Consider the following 22,168-nt stretch of genomic DNA (forward strand, 5'->3'; position numbering starts at 1 on the left):
TCTGGAATGGGCCATGTTCTTCAGTGCAGCTAATAACTCATTGAGAGTCATGGGTGAAGCTGGAAAACTACCCCTCCATACTTTTTTTTTTTTTTTAAATGTTTTCCATCCCTGGTAGACTCTCACTTACCATCACTTCTGGTTATTCTTGTATTTGCATTGCAGAATATAATACTTAGAGAAAAATTTGTTGGAGAGACGATGGTTATCTTGGCTACATAATTGTTACACACTGTTATTTGGCTTTATAATACCAATTAGAATTAGTATGGTGATTTTTAAAACTTTTCTTCATTGTCTTTTGCTTCTGAATACTTGTATACATGCATGCTCTCAAAATTGCCTACTGGGATGGGGATATAATTTAGTGGAAGAGCACTTGCCTAGCATGCAGTAGATCTTGGGTTCCATTTCTAGAACCACACACATGTAAAAAAAAGTCTGTCACTGTATTGAATATTTTTACTCTGTTTCTTAGTGCACTGTAATTGAGGTCTTTACACACTACTTGTGCAAGTTTTTTCACCTTATACCTTATGAGAGTGTTTCCCATGTTATTACACAGTCTTTTACAATATTATTTGTATTTATGTAATATATTCATATCTGCTATTTTACTGAACAAACATCTGTTTATGAAGTACCTGTTACTGTCTTATTACTTTGTGCTGGGAATAAAAAAATGAGAAAATTTTATTTTTATTTTTTGCCTTTCCCTGAGGAATAATCTTTGTTGAGACATTATCATTTATCCCCAAGATATATTTACCAGTGATTTGTTCTTTTATTGCTTTTTGGGAATTATACCATCATCACCTTTCTTGAGGGTGTGTGTGTATTCTCTTTATAAATATTTTGCATTATATGTTAACTTTCTTTAAACTTATAGTGTGAGCATTTTCCCAGGTCATTAATTTTCATATAACATGATTTTTAGTGGCTGCGTATCTTATACATTTGCTGTTTTACTTGGCAAACAAATTTCTCATGCACCTGCTAAGTATTATATACAGAAAGATGAGTAAACCTGCTTTCTCACCCTTAGGGAGCTTGCAAGTTAGTGGAGAAGAATCTTGTGCTAACAATCCCAACCATAACAAGCCTTTTTATGATTAAATTCTTTCCTTGTGCTAAATAAAAATAACAATTTTCAGAGGTAAGACAATATGAAACTTTAGAATTCACCTATACCTATAATGTTTACGCTAGGCAAGCTCCTCCTTCCTCCCAGCCCTGAAATTATTTTAATATTCCTACAGGGATGAAGAACATGTAAATTACAGGGCAACTTATAGCACAGTGGCAATACAATTTGACTTGGTTATCCTTGCTGTTGTGTATTATGTCAGAACTCTCAGAAATATGTGACAAAGATGGATCTTGTCCTGAAGAGTTTCAGTATAATTTCCCTTTCTTATTGGAATGATAGATTATAGCCCTTGCCCTCATGTCAGGCTTGTCTGTGGTACTGCTCTCTCCCGCTTTTTAAAATCATTTTTTAATAGCAGCTATTAGGGATAGTCTTATTAGGAAATTGTCTTATACCTTGCATAGTTGTGTTACATTTTTTCCTTTGTGTATAGCTTGTTCTCCGAAAATGGTGTGAATTAATTCCTGGGGCTGAGTTCCGATGTTTTGTCAAGGAAAACAAGCTTATTGGTGAGTTCTTTCTACCTTTGAAAGTATTTTTTAAAAGAAGAAAACCATGTTGCCATAAATATCAGTATTTATTTTTATGGCTGAATAGTATTGCATAGTGTAAATATATTAATTTGATTATTAGACATTGTATATACGTCTTAAAACATCACATTGTACTTCAAAGTATACAATTATTATGTATCAACTAAAAATAAAAAATAAAATCAAGGAAAAGACAAGTTTTTTAAAAAAATTTTTAGTTATAGATGGGCACAATACCTTTGTTTTATTTATTTATTTTTATGTGGTGCTGAGGCTCAAACCCCAGTGACTCACTTGTGCTAGGCAAGTGCTCTACCACTGAGCTACAACCCCAGCCCGAAGACAAACTTTTGATGGAAATAAATTTCTAGTAATTACGACAGGGTTATCAATCAGTTTTAATTTCAGATGCCACCTCTACTCAATTGGTACTGACTCTCTGGAATGCTATGCTGACAAGGATCCTGAACCCATAATCAGTTTCCACAGAAAAAGGTAGTATTGTTGATTAATGATGTCTGTCTGGATTCCAGAGATGAAAGTGGTGGTTATTATGATTTCCAATTTGACATTGTATAATGTTACCTTCTTTCTGTTTGAAACTTTCCAAAGTATTACTAACAATAACTTATTAGAAAGCATCACAAAAAACTGAGTTTTTGAACCTTTATTTTTATTATTGGGACACTGTTTATTATTCCAACAAAAGAAAATATGTGGGAAAACAAAGAAGTTATTCTAAAAGTCACCCATATTCTTTTCTTTCAGGTTATTTTTTATGTTTGTTATGATTTATTTAAGTTAAATATTGAAGATTGTTTGTCCTTAAATTTTTAGTTATGCATGTTTCCTGTGAAATAAAACATATGATCAACCAAGAGAAGTGTAATTGAATCAAATCAAATCAATCATATTCATTAAATATGTGATATTGATGCTTATTAACATAGCTGAAGGAGACTTGTGGCTATGTTCAAATTTATCATGTTGTTAAATATTCCTGGAAAAACTAGAGAATAAATGTGCTAAAGACAAGAGTCATATTGGCATGTGATGAAGGAACTGGAAGCCCTTATTTCAGAGCAGACACCTTTCCCTAGGACTTAAGCGTATTGCAGGCATTCATATAGTAGTCCTTCAAGTGTATTTGGAATCATATCAGCAAAGGCACTTTGCAAAAGGGGAATATTTACTCTTCCGTAGCTTGAAAGACCAGTGTTGTGAAGGCTGAATAGCATGTATTAACAAGAAAAGTAGATTGTTTCTGTGAAATAAAATGAATATTGCAGACATATGGTGAGGGATATTTTAAATTTTCACCAAAAAAGTGGAAGAGAACTAATTTGTGGAAACTTTCTTGGAAAAAAATAAAATCAGTTGAATGTATGCAGGCTTAAATAGCTACTTTAAATTTTCTCTTAGTAAGCCATTTTGTGTCTAAATTCTTTATGTTGTGCTCAAAAAAATATTTCCAGAAGTAAGAATGTGTGGCAATATTGAACTGTAGGATTCCTCTCTGTGTAATATTGACAACTGAATAATGTTTAATGCAATATTCATCTGATTGAACTTCTGATCTACTTTAATGATTGTCTCAAAAAAGTTTAAATGACATCTTGTATTTTTTTTAAGAATATTGTATAATAACAATATAAAATATTTTCTTGTCAGGTATTTCTCAGAGGGACTACACACAATACTATGATCATATTTCCAAACAAAAGGAAGAAATTTGCAGATGCATTCAAGACTTTTTCAAGAAACACATACAGTATAAATTCTTAGATGAAGATTGTGAGTATTTTTAAATTCACACAATGAAATGAAATAAAGTACATATTATTACTGGACCTTATTTCACCAAGGTGTATATTTTAAAAAATGGGACTATTGTATGAGGACTGGGGGTGAAGCTTGATGATAGAGCACTTGCCCAGCCTGCTATAGGCCCTGGCTGCAGTTCTCAGCACTGAAAAAGAAAAAGAAAAAAAAAATTTTACTATATTACTAGTTGATATTTCTCATGGTTTGCATGTTAATTTTCACCTTATTTAATTAAAATTCATTTCTAATACCAAAACCATTCTCTCCTGTCATTTTAGATGTTCAAATATTTCATAGGGTCCATCTACAGAAACCAGACCTTTATTTCATAGAGTCCATCTATAGAAACTAAATTCTGTGTTTTAATTATCAGAGATAGCACCAATTATGAAGTAAACATTTGTGGGTTGTTTTTTGGATATTGAAAGTACACTGTAAGAGAATTTCCAAGCATCTTAAAATTTATATCTACTATGCTTTACTTTTTTTCCTCCTTGTCAAGACTGGGTTCTGTGGCAGACTTATTTTCAAAAAGATGTATCATGCCATTAGCATAATTACATTTTATGCTTTTGTATGATAAATTTTACTCATTTAATATCTCAAATAAATGACAGATTCTCCTTTCATGAGTACTTTTCTTGTTGACAACTTTCCTCATTCCTATATGATAAGTTATACAGTGGTGAACTACTTGACTTGATATTGGTGTTTGGTTTAACTTTTTAAATATAAGGGGTTTTTATAGTTGGGGATAGAGAATATTATATAAATACTTATTAAAAAAACACTGCAAGAGTACGTTTTTATATTTGATGTTTTGAGATTTAGAAGCACTAAATACTCAAGGTCCATTCTGTTTTTAGTAACGAAATGCACTTGAGGCTTAAATCATGAAAATACTAATTCATTAATAACTGAGTTTTTTTCTCCTTTCTAGTTGTTTTTGACATATACAGAGACAGTAGGGTAAGTACATGCTATATTTGATATGTTTAAAATGAGGACTGGTCTTATATGCAAGCCAGTACACATCTTTTATTATTTAAGGGTCTACTACTCAAAAAATGCATTCCCAAACCAGCTAAGGTGTGGGAAATTCACAATGGTCCCGAATTTTCCCTGAATATATACTTAACATGAGGAGACATAATGTCTTAATTATGTGCTGTAGGTTTAGGGATTATTAATCAAACAGGGGTAATGTCCACCTTACCCTACTTTATATTTTGGTCAGAGGTGTGGGACCTACTTAAAATAGTTCATTTTGTATACTTAAAAGGCCAGGAATTTTTTATTAGATATTTTGGTAATTATTTTTAACCAACTGCAAGAGCCTTTTTTTTTTTTTTGAGAGAATTTTTTTTAATATTTATTTTTAGTTCTTGGCGGACACAACATCTTTGTTGGTATGTGGTGCTGAGGATCAAACCCGGGCCACACGCATGCCAGGCGAGCGCGCTACCGCTTGAGCCACATCCCCAGCCAAGAGCCTTTGCATGATTTGAATCACTTTTCTTTTTAGACTAAAAATGAGGTTAAGTTTACATTTGAAAGTCTTTTACCCTTAATCAATTTAAAATTTATTAAATTTAAATTAGTATTTTTAGCTGCTATATAGAAACATAAAAATTACGCATGTGCATAGGCCATTGTGTGGTATTTTGATACCTGTTTACATTGTGTGGTGTATAAATCAGGGTAAGCACTGAATATGAGGGAAGTCATAGATTCACATAGATGAAGTCATGTGGTCCTTATCTTTCTGTGCTTGGCTTATTTCACTTAACATATGAGGCTCTTTATATCCTTCCATGTTATCATAGATAATAAGCTTTCATATCCTTTTGTGGCTGATTAGTATTTCATTGTCTATCATTTTTTCTTTATTGACTCATGGGTTGATGAACACTTGGGTTGCTTCCATTTCTTGGCTATTGTGAATAGCCCTGCAGTGAACATGGAGTGCTAATGTCTCCTTGGCATACTGACTTCATTTCCTTTGGATATGTACCCAGGAGTGGGGTGCTAGATGGTATGGTAGTTCTAGTTTTAATTTTTTGAGAAACCTCTATACTGTTTCCATAATGGCTGTACTAATCTACCTTCCCACCAACAGTGCACAGGGGTTTCCTTTTCTCTAAGTCCTTGCCAGCTATTGCTGCCTTTGATACTTGCCATTCTGACTGAAATGAGGTGATATCTCATTGTGGCTTTAATTTGCATAACTAATGATTTGTGATGTTAAGCATTTTATTTTTTATATTATCTATTGGCCATTTGTATATTGTCTTTTGAAAAATGCCTAACATTCGTTAAATCTTAAAAGCAACATGAACTTAAGTGACAAGAAAACAAAAGCCTGATTTAGTAAAAAATTTCTTCAGAGATTTCCTTGTCAAAGACATGTAATCTTTTTAGAGAGGTTTAGGTCACTGTATGTCATCTTGTGATTTCTGTCCATTGACTCAGCTGTTAAGGAGATGACAGGTGTGTTTTCTAATATGTTACCCACACACTGGCAGAATACCTGTCAGTCCCTCTCCATGCATGTATCAGCCTTCTGGCAGTGATGCGTGTGATACCTTTGAATTACTGTTTGAGCAAAAGATTGTGGCCCATTGGATCATGTCCCCAAATAACTGTAAACTGTGTAAGCTATTAAATCAAAAGACATTGCTGTATTTTCACCTGTCTGCAGAATCATGGTAGTTATTAAGACTTTGAAAGAGGGCCTATAAAATGAGACTAAGCAAAGAAGAGGGATGTTACTTGGCAGAGTTTCTACTGTGTGGAAACAAACTGTAGAAAAGCATGGAAAGCTGGTGTGATGGGATGGACAAAAATGAGATCTAGAAGGCTCTCTCCCTGGCTCTGCTTCAGACTTGTAGACATTGCCAAGTCAGACCACTGATGGAGCCAACATTATGAGAGTCGGTAACATGCTATGCTTCTAACAGGAAGCTTCAAACAGGTTAACCTCCGTTCTAGAAGGATTTCATCTTCAAGTGAGGGTGACAGCCATGTAAACATTTCGGGGAATGACCTGGTGGCAAGCAGTGTCAGAGCAGTTAATGACTATACCCAGCTCATTGTCCAGAAGGGCATTATCCTCATTTAACTCAATTCTCACTTAATCCATCTAAGCCTGTGAAGTATATATTATCTGCCCACATAGTATAGACACTGAAACTGAGGCAGTTATTTTATATATTGGCAGTTGAAAATGTTGGAATTTGCCAAGGTGTTTTAATTATCCCTGGCAGATGTTGTGGTCTTCTGTAAATCAGTAGGGCTGACATGTAGATGCAGATGTTTAACGTGGTAAAAGAGTTAAGGAAAGTCTTAAAATGATGTTGGACATATGCATAACTAATTACTGCTGTGATCTTGCAGAACTGAAACTAGTTACATTTTTAAAAGTGAGAAACATGCCAGTATAAACATCCTGACAATTTCTGTTAAGAGATTCAAACCATATTGTAAAATTCATTTGCATTTACTCAATGGCACTTTTATCAGAGTTTGTTAGACACTTTCTTGAATATATTATTTTGTGACTATTCTTATAGAAAGATAAGTCTTCATGAAATATAACTGAAGTGTGTTTGGACTTGGCAGCACTTTGTTGTGGCTGCTTTCCTGTGACTGGAGAAGTTGACTAAGTTTTGATAGGTTCTAACCAGCCTATAAATGTCACTTTGGTGGCCCATCCATTCAGTAAGTCTGGATTGAGGCATTGGAATATATATTTTAAGAAGCTTCTTAAGTGATAAAAATATACAGCTAGAGTTTACAATGACTATCTTAGATTCTTAGGAAATTTTTCAGGTCCTCTTGTGTATTTGTTTCAATTATGATTGTTATTAATTTTTACTTTCATTGCTTTAGAGGTTGAGTAACTCAGATCTTGAGTGTTGGTATTGTCAAAATTGGCTTTGCAGTTTGGTCACTCTTGTGAATGTTCTGTGTGTGATTGAAAAAGAAAGTACAATTTCTAATTCATGAAGTATTCCGCAGATGTCTTTAGATTAAGCTTGTTTATTAATTTTATTTTATTTTTAACAAATATTTATTTTTTATTTGTAGTTGGACACAATACCTTTATTTTATTTATTTTTATGTGGTGCCGAGGATCGAACCCAGGGCCTCACACATACTAGGCAAGCGTTCTACTGCTGAGCCACAACCTCAGCCCCGAAACTTGTTAATAATAGTCTTCTATATTTTACAGATGAAATGCTGTTCGAGGATTCATATAAAATAATACACATTCAGGAGGAGTGAATGGGAATATAGATGAAACAGTATAGGCCATGAATTGATATGTTGAAACTGAGTGGGAGGAAATGGGGTTCCTTATGCTGTTTTTCTACTTTGATATATTTTCTCTTTTCCATACCTTTTTTTTTTTGGGCAGCAGTGGGGGGCAGGTACCAGGGATTGAACTCAGGGGCACTTGGCCACTGAGCCATATCCGCAACCCTATTTTGTACTTTATTTAGAGACAGGGTCTCACTGAGTTGCCTCGCTTTTGCTGAGACTACCTCAGCCTCCTGAGCCACTGGGATTACAGGTGTGCACCACTGCACCCAGCCTTCCATACCTTTTTGTTATGGTGCTAGAGCCTTGTATGTGCTAGACAAGCACTTTGCCATTGAGCTGTACCCCAGACTGCAGATCTAATTTCTTTCTAGTACTACATCCTTTAATAGTGCATCCCCCTCATCCATTGGCTGAAAGGTTTTTGTTCCTCTTTCATGTGTGAGTGGTAGGCATTAGCTGGGTATAGAATTTTCAGTTGACCAGTTCTGTTGCCTTAGCACATTGAAGACACTGTCCCATTGTTGTTTGGCTTGGCTTTTCCTTTCTCTGCTTTGCTTTTCTTTGCCTTTCTTTTCACTCTTTATTTTTGTCTGCCTTTTTTTGTTAAACTAAGTCTAGGAACTCATTTCCTTTACCAGTTGTAGAGAATTCTCAGCTCTTATGTTTTCAGATGTCATCACTTTTCTCTCTTCTGACTTTTTGGAGCTCTGCAGGGAGGCATGTTAGAGCTTCTCACCTTATGCTCATGTCTCTTTTCCTTTTCTGCCTCTTTTTCTCTCCTGTGCTGTATCATTTTCTCAGGTACATCTTCTTTTGCCAGTTCTCTTTGAGTTTTGTATAATCTGATGTGTTTGTCTGTTCAGTTTTAAATCTCATCAACTGCATTTCTGTAGGTTCTGTTTAATCCTTTTTCAAATCTGCCTGTTTTTATCGTAGTTTCTTATGTCCCAAAGTATTGATTCCTTTTATATTTTCAATTACTTAAAACTGCTATTTTTGAGGGTCATACTTTTGAGAAATAATTTACATAGACTAAAATTCATCCTTTTTACTGTGGAGGTGTGTCTTGACAAATGTCCAGTTGTGTAACCAACACCATGTGTGAAGATGGAGAAGTGCTCAGTCTCCCCGCTCATGACCATTCTTGTTCCTCAGCCTCTGTACTATTTTTAAATTTTTAATTGACAATACATTCACATAGTTTGAAAATCAAATCAATATGTGATATACACTCTGCACCTTGCTTTTTTCACTATTTAAAAGCACTGTCTCTTGGAGAGGTTTCCAATTTTTTTGTTTTTATTTTTTTGCAACTCTGAGGATCATATCCAGGGCCTCATGAATACTAGGCACAAGCTCCACCACTAAGCTACACTCCTGACTTCCAGTGCGTAATATTTCAATTTTTTAATATCCTATATAGTTCGTTTAACCACTTCCTCGTTAATGGACACATAGGACAACATAGGTTGTTTCTTATCTTCACAATCTATACAGTGGTGAATAACACTGTACATTTCATTTCATATATGTGCCCATTTATCTACAAGGATAAATTCCTTGAAGTGAGATATTGACTCAAAAGCTAGATTATTTTAATTTTGAGATATTACAGTTTACCTTTCATAGAAGTTATACCAAACAAAACCCCACCCAGAATTTATGACAGAACCTATGTGTTTCTTCAGAGCTTGCGAAATCCAAACTTTTAGGTTTTTTTTTTTTTAATTGGGTTAAAAAAATGATATTTCTGAATATTTTCAGTTTCTCTTTTTCTTATTGAATAAGAATGAAATATATCTTTTTTTAAATTTAAGGGTCATTTGTGAGAATTATTGCTTTATGTTTTTTCCAATTTGTCTTTTTAATTTTCTTTAAAATATAGGACATCTTTATTACAGGAATTAGACCTCTGTGAGCATTACAGTTTGTTATTAGTCTTTTGCCATGAATATAATCAAATATGTTGTTCATTTATTTTATGATTTATGAATTTTAGTAAAAAATTTTTTAAAATGCCACCCCCACCCCCTGCTTGTTTTGTCTAGTTTTATGATTTCTTGGTTTTCATTTAAACCTTTGATCTGTTTGATATTTGTCTGTTTGGTATTCAATATCAATTCAGCTCTGTCTCTTTCTAGATTTTTGCCAAATTGTCTTTATTACCCCTCAGGTTGATGATGATTTTTCCAAGTTCTTGGCTTTAATCCCTATTGTATTTGCAGACTCTCATCCATATTCTTTCCTTTTGACTTTATAACTCTTCAGTGATGTGGTTTCTTTTTTTTTTTCTTTCCTTTTTTTTTTTTTTTTTTTTTTGCTGCATCCCAAAGATCCTAAAGTTTGAATTTTCCATTTGTTTCTCCTGTGATCCCCAAAACCTCATCAGAGAAAGACATCATTATTTCCTGTTCCTGTCATTAGAATTTTTTTCTTATGCTCTCTTCACAGGTCATAGCTTTCTGGCATCACTTCCTAATCCTAAGTCCTTTCCTCATGGCCAGTCTCCTAGTCCTGTGTGCTAGTAACACCTGTGCCCTGGGTTCCTGGGAGGAAAGTTGTCCCAAGGGCGCTGGCAGTTCAGTTTATACTCATCTGTTTTCTTAATGTTCTTCTCTTCTAATTCCTAGGGATTCCTCTTTGTCATGATCACAGCTCTACATTTAAAAGGATAATTTTAACCTGAATTTCATCCAGCTTGGAGCAGAAGGCTTTTAAAGTTACCTTAGCCCACCACATTTATGGAGCCCTCATATATTTCATACTCTTAGCCAAAATAATCTATTCCCAGTATGGGTCATCCTCACATAGTCTTTGTATGTGTTAATTTTTATTGTTCTAGTTGTTTTTCTCCTAAATGGTTGCTTTTCCTTTCATCCTCCCCTCCCCTCCCAGATCTTCAACACAATTATTCTTTAAATTCCCAGTTAACTTTGAAAGTGTTTCCAGTCAGGTTCCCCCATCCTCCTCTGTTGTCTCTCAACACCCTATTCTTGCTCCTGTCAGAGCAGTACCCTCTATGTTGTAACTATTGGATGGTTTTCATGTTTTTTGGGGGAACTGGGTAGGATTCTGATCTAGGCTGAGCTCGTTGGGGGAATAGATTCTGTGTAATACTGATCCTTATATCTCAATCTCTAGCACAATGTCTGATTCACAGAAGTGATTGATTTGGGCTGATGGTCATTTGGTTGGTATGAAGAATACTGGGTTGACTGCTCTTATCAGAATTACTGAAATAGAATTACTTTCTCAGGATGCCTTGTGCCTGAGATATCCATGAAAAACACGTTGCCACTATAAAATCCTAATTCTCATAGTTTTATGCCTGACTATAGCCAGTTTGATTTTATTATTTTGAACTAGAGGATGGCTTCTGAACTCTGGAGCAAATCTTGCCAGCTAACAAAGGTAGTTTGTTTCTTAGTTTTGTTTTTTGCAGTGTGGCATGTTTTAGTTCATAAAGCTCAGCTCCTGTACTAACAGATACATTAGTGGGGTTTTGTTGCTTTTAATAATGAGGTGGTTTTATTTGTTAAAAAAGTCAATAGAGGAACTTCGATTGTGGCTTAATGGTAGAGCACTTGCCTTGCAAGCACAAGGGTCTGGATTCAATCCCTAGCACAAAGAAAAGAAGGAAGGAAGGAAGGGAGAGAGGGAGGGAGGAAAGGAAAGAAAGAAAGAAAAAAAGAAGAGAAAAGAAAAGAAAATCCAGTTGAGAGGGTTTGGAGGTTAGAAAATATCCATTGTAAAAATAATATACAGTATAATAATATATCAGTAATAGAGCCCCCAAACAAGCTGACAGCATGTCAAAATATTAATTGATAGCTAATATTATTTCACATGTCCAAGAATGTATCTTCTGTGTTGTAACCATTGGTTGGTTTTCATGTTTTTTGTGGGGGACAGGGTGAGATTCTAATCTAGGCTGAGCTCGTTGAAGGAATAGATTCTGTGTAATACTGATCCTTATAGCTCAATCTCTGGCACAACTGAAGTGAGCTGAACTGAAGTGAGCAAACAAGCAGCAAGATAATCTGTAGGATTTTTCCTGGGAATTATATAAAATCAGAACTTTACCCATGTGACTCATGGTACAAATGTCTTGTATTTGTTCTGTGTCACTAGAGGTTTCTGACATTTGAAGCAAGTGCTAGTGAGATGTCTCATCTTTGCTATAATTTTGCTTTAATCCAGGTGAGCAACTGTGAGAGGCTCACCGGTTTCACTCCTTAGGAGTGTCTGATTTTACACACACACACACACATCTGGTCAAGATGTGGCATCTGTACATTATAGACAAAACCTAGTTATTATTAGCATCAAAACAGTGCACATATATGAATGCCATTGAGAAAACCAAGAGTAGCAAAGATAAAAACTTCAAGGAAGGGTCTATCCATTCTGCACGCCTTATCTTAGTGATGTAGCATGTGGTTCTGGTTTCTTGGGGGCTTACACACATTCCCACTTATTAGCTCAGAGCTGGCCAGTTCCTGCTCACATGCACCTGACTCTAGCCCAGGCAGTCTGACCAGATAGGAGACATTTCTTTCAAAGGTAGATGTATTTTTTCATCTCCTTTTCATATGCTGTCAAGCTTTGTCATACTTAAAAAACAAGTACTATGTTAACTTTTAAAGAAAGCAGTATTTCCATACTTCCTTTAGTATTTCTTTTTAAATCCACTCACAGCAGCCGCCCAAAACCTTTCAGGTGCTCTGAGAGCCACCAACTCCCTGCCTGCTTCTGCTGGCAGTGGCGTTAAAGACATCCTGGAAAGCATTTTATTCATTCCATGTATGGGAAGTGAACTTTTTGCAAGATCTTCCTTTTTTCCTGCTTAGATTTTTGACTTAAAATACTAATGTGTTTTGAGGCAGGAGTTGGAAGACAGGTCTTCCTTCCTGAGTCCCTTCTCTCTGCATTCATAGGCAACCTTCCCTTTAGATCTGTGTCTACTTTATTTAGAAAAATAGCCCTTTCTCAGATGAGACCTGGAAGAATTATATCTTTTGAAATAAGTCATAATTTGTAAGATTGACCTTGACAGAAAATAATATCAAAAATATCTTCCTTTAATAAGACAGTATAGATTGTGTTCTTATTTTATACTTATTTGTCTTTTGTCTATACTACAGGGGAAGGTGTGGCTAATTGATTTTAATCCATTTGGTGAAGTCACAGATTCACTTCTGTTTACTTGGGAAGAACTAATATCTGGAAAAAACTTAAAAGGTGATTTTAGTGAAGGAGATGCTCAGGAGCAGGTAAGACTTTATTTTTTAAGATATAAAGACAACCTTTTTAATCCACTGAACAATCACTTGCTTATTCTTTAGACACATGGCATATAAGTAATTTGTACCCTTGGGAAGTAGAGTATAGCACAGGATACCAATAGTTACTTGCTCATGGAGGTGATCAAAGAAAGGTATACATTGTGATTCATTCATGTAACTGTTTTTTTTTTTTTTTTTTGCCATCGTGGGGATCAAACCCAAGACTTTGCACATACTAAAGCAAGTGTTTACCATTACTACATCCTGGTCCCTCATTCATTTAACTTTAAAGAAATAATAGTCATCTGATATATATTTTTCTAGTTTGTTTTCTCTTTTTTAGTTCCCTCTGTTATGCCCACCTGAACAATCTTGACACATCTGTTTACTTGACCCGAATCCTAGCTGCTTGATGCTGATGGAGAACACTCGCCTATATGCATGTGCAGAGCAGTGCCTCTTCTCATTCATGACCTCCAGTTTTATGAGTTTTCCTGGTCAGCTTTCTTTTCCATGGTCCTTGGGGGCTAATCCGCACCTTCTCCCTGCTCAGAACTCCCATCTGTCACTACTCTCCCTCCTGTCATTTCACTTCCTTCATAGGAAAAGAAAATCCACTCATGAGAATTCACCTGGTTGAATTTTCATCAGACCTACAGACTTAGCTTCCCCTCTCCAAATCTGATTTTTTTTTGTCTGCTCAGCTTAGCATCCCCTCCATCTCTTGTACTATTTTTTCAGATTCTCTCTTTCTATTAACTCCTGTCCCTCAGGATCTAGCCATATTCAGATATCTCCCACCTTAAAAAAAAAAAAAAAAAAGCTTTCTTCAACCATATTTGCTCACCCAGCCACTCTTCTTTTCTCCCATCTTCACAGCTATATTTTTTTTAAACAATGATTTTGTATTTTTTTTTTCTGCCTATAAAAGTAATGTGTGTGTTTGTTTTTGAGACAAGGTCTCACTAAGTTGCCTAGGCTGGCGACCTTAAGGAGTGTATGTGTATATGCATGTTATACACCATAATATAAATGGTGGGTCTCAGATTTTAGGATCATAGATGGTTTTATGATTTTTTTTCTTTTTTAATTTTTTTAAAGACATAGATGGATCTTTATTTTATTCACTTATTTACATGTGGTGCTGAGAATTGAACTTAGTGCCTCATACATGCTAGGCAAGCGCTCACCACTGAGCCACAACCCCAGCCCCTGATTTTCTTTTAAAAATGTGTGTGTAGCTGGGTGCTGTGGCTGGGTCCTATAATCCCAGCAATTTGGGAGGCTGAGGCAGGAGTATTGAGCAGCCAGTAGTATAATTTAGTTTATCTAGTGAGCATATCTTTTAAAAATATAATTCATGTTTTACATAATCATTTAAGAAAACAGAATTAGAGGCAGGGCTTGAAATCCTCACCACTTCAGCAAGTGCTTTCCGGGCTCTTTTTGGTATGAATATGCACATAGACTTTTGAATAGGTAGGAACATAATAGCTGCCCTCATGCTGTCACAGGACTTATTCTTCTTAGCCCACTCAGTGACTGTGTATCACACATCAGGGTTCTATGGATGGTGGTCTCCCTCCTGCCTGTTGGTGTTCACACTCCTCAGCCCTCTGCCAGTGGCTTTTGCCAATGTCTCAGCAGAACCTGCTCCCAGCAGGGGCTCTAATGGCTTGCTGGGAATTGCAGTTACTAGCACAGTCCTCCTTTTACTGAACCACTTGGTAGTACTAAATACAGTGCCCTCTTCCTTGTTACACGGCTTCTTCCCTGGCTTCTGGAACACGTGCTCTCCTCTTCCATCTCTTTCTGCTTTTTTAAGTTGCTTCTTCACCTTCACTGAGTACGTCTTTTGCCCATCTATCCAACATTTCCTTTCATCTTGCTTTGTCCTGGACCCTCTTTGGCCCTGTTTTTCTAACTCTGAGTTAGTTCAATATTTGGAACATGGCCTTACTGTTCAAATTGCTTGCTGATTTACCTATGTTCTGCATTAGACAGTAAGTTTCTGAGAACAGGGATAATGTCTCTTCTGCTCTCAATGCATCTACAGGACTTACCAAAATGTCAGGTACTATGAATGCTGTCCTATTAAAAATGAAGGAATTTGGCCGGGTACATGCCTGTAATCCCAACGGCTCAGGAGGCTGAAACAGGAGAATTGCAAGTTCAGAGCCAGTCTCAGCAACTCAGCGAGGTCCTAAGCAACTTACCAAGACCCTGTCTCAGAATAAAAAGTTTTAAAAAAGGGCTAGGGATGTGGCTCAGTGGTTAAGCACCCCTAGGTTCAATCCCTGGTACTAAAAAAAAAGGAGGAATTTTATCCCTACTGGTGTATAATTGTAGTGAACTATTAAACCTAAAGATAAGGAAGGAGAATCTAAGTTATTCGGCACAGATGTTAATTGTGTAAGATTAACTCTGATCCAAAGTTTTTATTTATTCTAAATGGTAGAGGTTAAGGGTATACAAAATGGAAACAGCACCTGGTTCCTGGCTCCTCCCAGCTTGTCTCCTCCTGCTTGGTCTTTCCAAGTTCAGACCACAGGGAACTGGTCTTCCCTCTTTTTGCAAAGCTACAAAGCCCTACTTTGGGTTGAGGTATTTGCACTAGTTTTTTCCACAACCACCAGAGCCTGCTCTGCACCCAGACTTGCAAGGCTGCTTTCACCACCCTGTCCACTTCTCAGCAAACTCCTACCTGACCGTTCATCTGAAGTAGTCCATATTGTTATCCTCTTAGTACATGTACACCCTGGTTCTTTGTTTCCATAGCCCTTTCTTCTTTTCATTTTCTTTTTTTTTGTGTGTGTGTGGTGCTGGGGATTGAACCCAGTGCCTTGTGCATGCAAGGCAAGTTCTCTACCACCTGAACTGTATCCTCAGCCCCATAGCAGTTTTTATTATCTGAAATGGTTTTGTTTACTTACTATTATTTGCCTTCCAATCTTGTTTATCAGTTTGTCTCCTACACCTAGAACAATTCTAGCACACAGATGTTTTAGCAGCCAAGTATGTTCTGTCTGTCATCAGATATGACCCTCTTTCTAGGTCTTCTAGGAAGACCCAGCTTGTCTTCCATCTCCACTGAGTTATCTGACACCAAGAAGCCAAACCCAAGGCCTCTTGTCTCTGAAATTCTTTTTGGTACAAAACAGCATGTAACTATTATATGCAAAACTCTAAGCAAAAGAATTACAATAAGAAATGAATATGAGGATTTTTAAAATTGTGATTCTTGAATTTTTATGTAATTGATGAGAGAGAGTAAGTCCAGTGGTCTAAGTACAAAAGTGACATGAAATCCAAAGCACTCAATTACCCTCATTATTAATTATTATTATTTTTTTTCTAAAATAGTACTTCTTAACTGTTCACCTATAGGAAATAATATTTATAAGTATTCTGGTCTATATGAGATTGCTTGAGGCCAGAGATGGCTGGGGTCCTCAGTCCACTGAGGGGTCACAAGATCCATAACCTACCTTTCGCCTACAGTGGCTACACTGTGGTTGCATTTAGTGGGGGACCTAGTTCTCCATTGGATACTGTTTTCAGATACCTTATGCTTACTTTCTAGTGAATATGTAGAATTATTTTAGAATCTTGGTGCATTCTTCTACTTTAGAATCTTATTTTCTTTCTTATGTACTAAAGAAGAGAACATGGAATTGAAATTTATATGCTAGCCTAGTTTGGAGAATAGAGAATACTTACAGACTTTCCTTTTTAATTTTTTTCTTCATAAAGGATTCTCCAGCTTTTCGTTGCACAAACAGTGAAGTTACAGTACAGCCCAGTCCCTATCTGAGCTACCGGCTACCCAAGGATTTTGTAGACCTCTCCACTGGGGAAGATGCTCACAAACTAATAGATTTTCTTAAGCTGGTAAAGTATATATATATATTTATTATGCTGCTCATCTCTCCCATGAGCTTTTATTGGATGATTATCAATTAAAGGATTAGAATTACTGGATTACATCATTTTGCAATGGAATATGAGTGAAGGAATGAATGATTTATTGGTTAGAATGGCAGAAAATTTTTTCATGATATGCATGCTTTTTGAAAAATATTCATAATACTTCTAACTGTAAAGTAGGTATGTTGTCACAGGACTATGAGATGTCTCTGCTGTGGATTCTCAAGGGGAATGTGATATTTGTATTTCTAAGTTTGTTTCTGTGTGGGAGTATATGTACATAGGGATGAAAAAGAAGAGGGCAGTTAACCCAGGAGCCAGAGTGATAAATTAGCTTATTGAATTAGTTAAAGCATATTTTTCTGTGAAAATTTCCAACCAAAAGTTTTATTAAGGCCTTTGGAAAATTGGATTGCTGACAGAAACAATGATCTTAGCTGAAGAAATATCCCAATCAGAATATGCTTTTTCAGTGTACTCTTGGTTTCCTTTGACAGAAAAGAAATCAGCAAGAGGATGACTGAGTGCTAGTTCCAAGACCAAGTAAAAGAGGAATCCATGACTATTCAGGAGGCTGCTCAAAGGCCACAACTTCCCAGTGACCCTAATGGGTGGGGTAGGAGTAGACAGTGTGGAAATCAGCAGCTTTTTATATTCATGTATATTCACCTGGAAAAAAATGGAGGGACTTTGCTACTTGTAAAAATAACATAATAAATAAATCTTAAACATAGGAAACCATACTGTTCTGATAATAAAGTAACTTTTTATGAAATTCTTTACTCTTCTGGCATAGTCTATTTAGATTTATCTATATTTCTTATACTGCCCCCCCCCCCCAATGAGATGGGGTCTCACTTTGTTGCCAGGCTGTCCTTAACTTTTGATCCTCCTGCTTCAACCTGCTGAGTCTCTGGGATTATAGGCCATGTGCCTCTGTGCTGGGCTTATGTTGCTACTTTCATACCTGTCAAGTAGGTGGGCAAATTTGTATTTATTATACAGAAATAATTATTTCTTAATCATTACTTTTCCATTTAAAAATACAGTTTTATCCAGGTGCAATAACCCATGCCTGTAATCCCAGGGACTTGGGAGGTTGAGGCAGGAGGATCGCCAAGTTCAAGGCTAGCCTTGGGCAGCTTAGCGAGACCCTCAACAACTTATCAAAACCCTGTCTCAAATAAAATAAAAAAGAATTAAGTTCAGTGGTAGAGCATTTCCCAGTACTGCAAAAAAGTAAAAATAAAAAATAGAATCTTACATTACAATAGAAAATATTTTTCCAAACTTGAGGAATTTCATATAATTTTCCTTTCGAATTTAACTTCAGTTTGGGTATAGCTACAAGAGTAGAGACTTCTCAAACTACCAAATAGCCATTAGTTTTTTAGTATATTACAGCTATCCTAGTGTGTATTGGACAGATTTAATTATAATTTTGGCTTTAAAAAAAAAAGTATTTGGAATTTTTTTCTTTTTCTTTTTCTTTTTCTTTTCTTTTTTTGGTACTGGGGATTGAATTTTGAATTCAGGGGAACTCAACCACTGAGTCACATTCCCAGTCCTTTTTGTATTTTATTTAGAGACAGGGTCTCATGAGTTGCTTAGCCCATTTATTTTGCTGAGACTGACTTTGAACTCACGATCCTCCTGCCTCAGCCTCCTGAGCTGCTGGGATTATAGGCGTGTGCCACTGTGCCTGGCAAAACATTGGAATTTTAGGCGAGGTAGAGTCACTTTTTTAGGCCACCATTTCAGTAATTATTCTTCAGTGCCTTAAGTGATGGTTATGATGATATCTTAATTTACTGAGGACTTACTGTCTGCTAAGAGAGTGTGAAGAACGTAGACATTACAGTCTCCCAGGGTTTCTATCTAATGTCATATCAAAGAATATTGTACTCATTGCAGGTGTGTTTCTCAATGTGTAAGAATATACACAGACTAGGTAGGGATATTGCTCAGTGGTGGAGTGCTTGCCTAGTGTGGGGAAGCCCTGGGCTTCATCCTCAGCATTGCAAAAAAGAAAAAGAATAAAAAAAAAAATTTTGCTACCACCTGTAGGAAGATAGAAAAAAGTGGAGCAAAGTTTATCTCAAATCATAGTTTTTTGTAGTTAATACTTAATTTTTTAGATTCAGTATACAAATGCCTTTCAGAAACCAATTGTTTAGGTAAAGGCACTTCAAAAATATTTCTCTATTTTTTTTTTTTTTTGTACTGGGGAATTGAACTCAGGAGCACTTAACCACTGAGCCACATCCCCAGCCTTATTTTGTATTTTATTTAGAGACAGGGTCTCACTGAGTTGCTTAGCACCTTGCTTTTGCTGAGGTTGGCTTTGAACTCGTGATCCTCCTGCCTCAGCCTCATGAGCTGCTGGAATTACAGGAGTGTGCCACCACGCCCAGCTATATTTCTCTATTTTTAAACTGCTCATGGGCATTAATCCATGGTAAAAGGAATTATTATCATGAATTGATTTAAGATTAGCTGTGGAAGCTGACTTTGTCAAGATGATACTTTACCAGAGTGAGAACAACAAGTGTAAATGCAATTGATACCAATGGGAGACATTCAGACTGCATAGAATAAAAAGACCTAAGCAAAATTTGGCAGGTAATTAATAAATGGTACATTTCATAATATAAAACTCACTAAGCTTTTGCATTAGTTTTCCTGAGAAAATTTTGGGGTTCAACTCCCACTGTGCTTTTTTTTTTTTTTTTAAATGAACACAATACCTTTCGTTTTATTTATTTATTTGGTTGTAAATGAACACAATACCTTTATAGTTTTATTTATTTAATTTCATGTGGTGCTGAGTATCGAACCCATGGCCTCACACATGCCAGGCAAATGCTCCACCACTGAGCCACAACCTAGCCCACCCATTGTGCTTTTAAAAATGTGTTTTTGGTACATTGTTTCCTTAGCCTATTTAATTTTAGTTGATTATCCTGATATTAGTAATCATATTAGGACAATATGCAGGAAATAGTCATCTGAATTCAAATATCATTTCTGCCTGCCTGAAGATTAGTTTTGAATTTTTTTCTTTTTTAAAATCTTATATTTGTTCTTTTTAGTTATACGTAACAATAGAATGTATTTGGACATATCATACATACGTGGAGTATAATTTCCCATTCTTGTGATGTGGAGTTACACTGGTCATGTGTTTATATAAGGAAATGGGAAAGTTATGTCCGATTCATTCTATTGTCTGTCTTATTCCTATTCCCCTCTCCCTTCTCTTCATTCCCCTTTGTCTAATCCAATGAACTTCTATTCTTCCCTCTCTTCCCTTCCCTCTGCTTAGTGCGAATTAGCATCTGCTTATCAGAGAACATTCGGCCTTTGGTTTTTAGGAATTGGCTTATTTCACTTACCATGATACTCTCCAGTTCCATCCATTAACCAGCAAGTGCCATAATTTTATCCTTCTTTATGTTTGAGTATTATTCCATTCTATATACCACATTTTCTTTATCCATTCATCTGTTGAAGGACACCTAGGTTGGTTCCATAGCTTATCTATTATGTATTAAGCTGCTACAAACATTGATGCAGCTGCATCAACATAGTATGCTGATTAAGTCCTTTGAGTATAAGCCCAGGTGTGGGATAACTGGGTCAAATGGTGATTTCATTTCAAGTTTCCTGAGAAATCTCCATACTGCTTTACAGAATAGTTGCACCAATTTGCTGTCCCACCAGCAATATATGAGTGTGCCTTTTTTACCACATCCTTGCCAACATTTGTTACTTGTATTCTTGATAATTGCCATTTTGACTGCAGTGAGGTGGAATCTCAATGTAGTTTTAATTTGCATTTCTCTAATTGCTAGAGATGTTGAACATTTTTTATGTATTTATTGACAGATCGTATTTCTTCTGTGAAGTGTCTGTTCAGTTCCTTTGCCCATTTATTGATTGTTAAGTTTTTTGAGTTCTTTGTATGTCCTGGAGATTAATGTTATATCTGAGGTACAGGTGCCAAAGATTTTCTCCCCTTCTGTAGGCTCTCTCTTCACATTCTTGGCTGTTTACTTTGCAGTGAAGAAGCTTTTTAGTTTGATTCCATCCCATTGGTTGATTCTTGATTTTACTTTTTAAGCTTTAGGAGTTTTGTTTAGGAATTTGGTTCCTAAGCCAACATGATGGAAATTTGAGCCTATGTTTTCTTCTAGTAGGCACAAAGACTGTGGTCTAATGCCTAGGTCCTTGATCCAATTTGAGTTGAGTTTTGTGCAGAGCGAGAGACAAGGATTTATTTTCATTCTGTTACATATGGATTTCCAGATTTCCCAGTACCATTTGTTGAAAAGGTTATCTTTTCTTCAATGTGTGTTTTTGACGACTGTCTAGTATGAAGGAACTGTACATATGTTGGTTTGTCTCCGTGTTTCTATTCTGTACCATTGGTCTTGAGGTCTCTTTTGGTGTCAATACCATGTCATTTTTGTTACCATAGCTCTGTAGTATAATTTAAGGTCTGGTATTGTGATATCCAAAAAGGCTTTATTTATCATTTGGTCAGTTTACTCTTCTGTGTTCCTTAAGAGTAGGCCTCACCAGAAAATTGAATCTGATAGAAACTTATTCTTTGACTTCCTAGTCCATAGGACTGTGAGACAATAAATTATTATTACTTATAAATGATCCAATCTTGTGTATGTTGTAAGAGCAGTACTAGTGGGCTTAGACACATAAGAATATGAGCATTTTCTGTTAAATTTGTGGTCATTCTTATTACTAGAAAATGGATTTATTTTGATTACTTTTATTATTTAAATGAAAGTCAAAGTTTATATTCAGAAATTTTAGCAAGAGTCTTTGAGATATATTTTTATTCATTATATATTCATTTAAATCATACTATGTTCATCAATGTATTATACATTAATATTTTTTTCTAGAAACACTTGCAAGGTTGACATGTTAACATATGTTCCTGTTGTCATGACAATTCCAGCAAGATATTTTCTATGTGTATAGGGAAAAAGTAATTTGTCAGTCAAATCATTGACTTGATTTTGAACAGAATATGAAAGAGAATCCACTAAAATTCATATTTTTTACATTGTTTATATCCAAAAAAATATTTTAGGGTTTCT

At 35.7% G+C, this 22,168-nt stretch overlaps 1 protein-coding gene across 3 annotated transcripts in view; it reads left to right on the top strand.

Annotated features, from left to right (window-relative positions):
• The window catches only part of Cdc123 (cell division cycle 123), a 49,828-nt gene extending 32,008 nt beyond the window's left edge, over window positions 1-17,820 (top strand). For 2 of the 3 annotated variants that reach the window (XM_005320270.4, XM_021723005.3), the window contains 6 exons: window positions 1,584-1,659; window positions 3,355-3,477; window positions 4,448-4,476; window positions 12,978-13,106; window positions 16,872-17,009; window positions 17,543-17,820. In XM_005320270.4, coding sequence (XP_005320327.1) covers window positions 1,584-1,659; window positions 3,355-3,477; window positions 4,448-4,476; window positions 12,978-13,106; window positions 16,872-17,009; window positions 17,543-17,569 — 522 coding nt within the window. In that variant the 3' untranslated portion in view covers window positions 17,570-17,820. The remainder of the gene's footprint in view (window positions 1-1,583; window positions 1,660-3,354; window positions 3,478-4,447; window positions 4,477-12,977; window positions 13,107-16,871; window positions 17,010-17,542) is intronic. The other variant, XM_040277783.2, reaches the window with a different exon arrangement.
• Window positions 17,821-22,168: the final 4,348 nt, after the last annotated feature.

Source organism: Ictidomys tridecemlineatus, chromosome 10, assembly GCF_052094955.1.
Source record: "Ictidomys tridecemlineatus isolate mIctTri1 chromosome 10, mIctTri1.hap1, whole genome shotgun sequence".
In the NCBI taxonomy this organism is placed as follows: Eukaryota; Metazoa; Chordata; class Mammalia; order Rodentia; family Sciuridae; genus Ictidomys; species Ictidomys tridecemlineatus.